We start from the raw sequence: 2900 nt of genomic DNA on the forward strand, positions 1-2900 counted from the left end.
TATATATTTATAAATTCATACTTATTGTATCAACTTAAAGTAAAGATTTATACTTTTATATTTGTATTCAAGTAGTCTAGACTGAAAGTCTCATAACTTATTTTTTTTTAATAGAATCATTTAAATATAAGAAAAGATAAACGCTTAAATTGAAGTTCTGTTAAAAAAGTTTTAAAGTGTTAGTACTAATGAATTAAATATTTTGTAATTTAAATTAAATGAAACAATTATTATTAAAATTGTAAATACAATAAAACCAATTTTTGTTTATAAAACAAATAAAAAGAGAGTTATTCTAGTCGTCTTCATAATTAGTTATGCGAAATTATTCCTACCGTTATTCTTTATTATAAAATAGAGTTTAAATAAATTCAATAAAATTATATAAAACCAACAATTTATGAAAAATTAATAAAATTAGTTGTTTAATTCGTCATTATTTTAACATCAATAGTAAAGTATCGGGAAATTTTTGACAAAAGCAAGTTAAAATAAAATAAGAAGATCTAAAAAATTTAACTAAAAGATGTCTGTATTAAAATCTTCATTTGGAACCAGATTTGCTTTTTACTCATTAGACACTAACCGAACAGGTAAGATATCATTTGATGTATTGAACAAATATATTTATAATCTTCTAAGTATTGAAGAAGATGCTGATAAAGAATTGTGTATTTTCTTATGTATGTTATGTGATGTTGACAATGATGGACTATTATCGTATGAGGAATTTCTACATTTATTTTATTGTTATAGTATTCATACTCAAAAAGATTTCTTTAAAATACAAGTTGATATTATTATTGCTGTTTTTATAAAATTATCAAGAGGAACTGATAGAAAATGTCAAGGTTATGTTGAACGTGATGATTTGGTTTACGCACTAAGTAAGTTAAAGTCATACGACTTCAAAATATTAAACCAGTACGATGCTATATTTCAAAAACTTATTAATTATTGTGATAGTAAAGGTAAAGGAACTACACTGAGTGAATATGAATTTATTACCTATGTTGTAAAACCTGAATATATGAACCTTCATTATACTTCTCATTATGAAACGTTGTTTAATAAATGGATTAAAGGTAAAAAGGATTTTATGACAAAACAAGAATTCTCAAGTTATTTGAAATTTAGATTCCCTGATGGAATTGGTGTGAAAAAGTCAGATGAAATTATATTCACATTAATTGCTATTGATGACAAATTTACTAAAACTGATGTAAGCATGTTTGGTAGATTAGTCTCTTTATTAAATGACCTTTGTGGTAAATCTCACTGTTTGGATAAAAATCAATGTTATGAATTATTCTTTAGACTAGTTGATGAAGACAATAGCGGTTCTATTGAAGGAGAAGAATTGACTATGATGGTAAATGCATTAAAACTTGGTCTTGTAAAGAATATAAAATTGCTTAAAGAAGCAGTTGAAGGAACTTCATTGACTAAAGAACAATTCGTTAAATATTTAACCAATTAATAAATCATATTTTTTTAGAATAAAAAATAGTTTACTTATAATAATTTTATAGTTTAATATTATGGAATAAAAAAAACTAAGAAGAAATAATGGAAAAGTCAACGAAAGGATCAAATGAAGGTTATGATTTGATTGATGATGAGTATATCAAACAACATAAGTCTCAGAAAAAAGAAGAAAAAAAGCTTAAAAAAATTAAGTATTTAGAAGAAAAGAAAGAACGTCAAAACGAAAGAAGACAATTAAAACGAAAAGAGAAAAAGGAAAGAATCAAAATAATTAAAAAAGAGGCATTAGAACATCCAGAAGAAAATATTAAAATTCCCTATAGAAAGAAAAAGAGAGATATTAAAGATATAGTTTGTACTGGAAAGGTATTTATTGATTGTGATTATGAAGAACTTATGGAAGAAAAAGACATCAAATCTTTGTTTAAAGAGATTGAGATGATCTATTCATTTAATCACAAACAAGAACATCCATTTGAACTTATCATTTGTGGTGTTGGATCGTCTCTTAAAAAATATATTGATAAACATCCTAACACACCCCAATGGAGACTAATCACTTTCACTGATAAGACAATTAACCAGCTCATTAATACCTTACATCTCCCAGTATATCTAACTGCTGAAAGTTCAGAGTCATTAAAGGGTATTAATGATAATGATATTTTTATCATTGGTGGGTTAGTTGACCATAAACAACATAAAGGAGTTTCACAACAAAAAGCAGAATCACTTCATTTACCAACTCTCAAACTTCCAATTGAAGAAAATATTTCTTCAATGAAGAATATAGTCATGGCAACAAACCATGTATTTGAAACATTGTGTCGGTTTAAACAATCAAACAATTGGAAAGACTCTTTAGAAAAAAGTATTCCATCAAGATACTTTAAATAATAATAGTAAAACTAATTATTAATTCCTGTACGTATTAATCCATATTTTCTTTCGTATTCTTTATACAATGTTTTTCTAATATTTGTTTTATTTTGTCTTTATTAATAGTTTTTCTATAAAATCAATATTTATAAGGTTCTAAACACCACTTTATTATTTTAACATTCTTTTGAACGTTTTTTTTTCCCAGTCTTTTGTTTTTTCTTTAAATTCTTCTTAAGATAGAAGGTGGCACGTCCGAAACACTACACACAAAATTAATATAATTCATACTTCGACTCTCCCAGCCATTGTCTGGTTATGACGGTGCCTTTGAATTAGGAATGTATTAAGTAATGACTGCAAAGGGTGGAGCAAGATATTATGATAGGGTGGAGCAAGAGAATATGGTAGAATATGATATGGATGTAATATAAAGGAATCTAATGAAGGTGTGGGTATGACTAAAAGAAAATTAGTCACTGTAAGACTAAAAGAAAATTAAACAAAGTAATATAGTAGTAATGAAATGATTC

The 2900-nt window shown here is 25.6% G+C and overlaps 2 protein-coding genes across 2 annotated transcripts; both read left to right on the plus strand.

The window, feature by feature from the left end:
- Window positions 1–526: 526 nt before the first annotated feature.
- On the plus strand, window positions 527–1480 carry ENU1_123650 (EF-hand calcium-binding domain containing protein; the record flags this gene model as incomplete). The annotated part of the gene is made up of 1 exon (XM_008859886.1): window positions 527–1480. The coding sequence occupies one exon, from the start codon at window positions 527–529 to the stop codon at window positions 1478–1480; it is 954 nt and encodes a 317-aa protein (XP_008858108.1).
- An 89-nt stretch (window positions 1481–1569) lies between these two features.
- On the plus strand, window positions 1570–2385 carry ENU1_123660 (tRNA (guanine-N1-)-methyltransferase; the record flags this gene model as incomplete). The annotated part of the gene is made up of 1 exon (XM_008859887.1): window positions 1570–2385. The coding sequence occupies one exon, from the start codon at window positions 1570–1572 to the stop codon at window positions 2383–2385; it is 816 nt and encodes a 271-aa protein (XP_008858109.1).
- Between the last annotated feature and the right edge of the window lie 515 nt (window positions 2386–2900).

Source organism: Entamoeba nuttalli (genome assembly GCF_000257125.1).
Source record: "Entamoeba nuttalli P19 unplaced genomic scaffold asmbl_5208, whole genome shotgun sequence".
Lineage (NCBI taxonomy): Eukaryota > Evosea > Mastigamoebida > Endamoebidae > Entamoeba > Entamoeba nuttalli.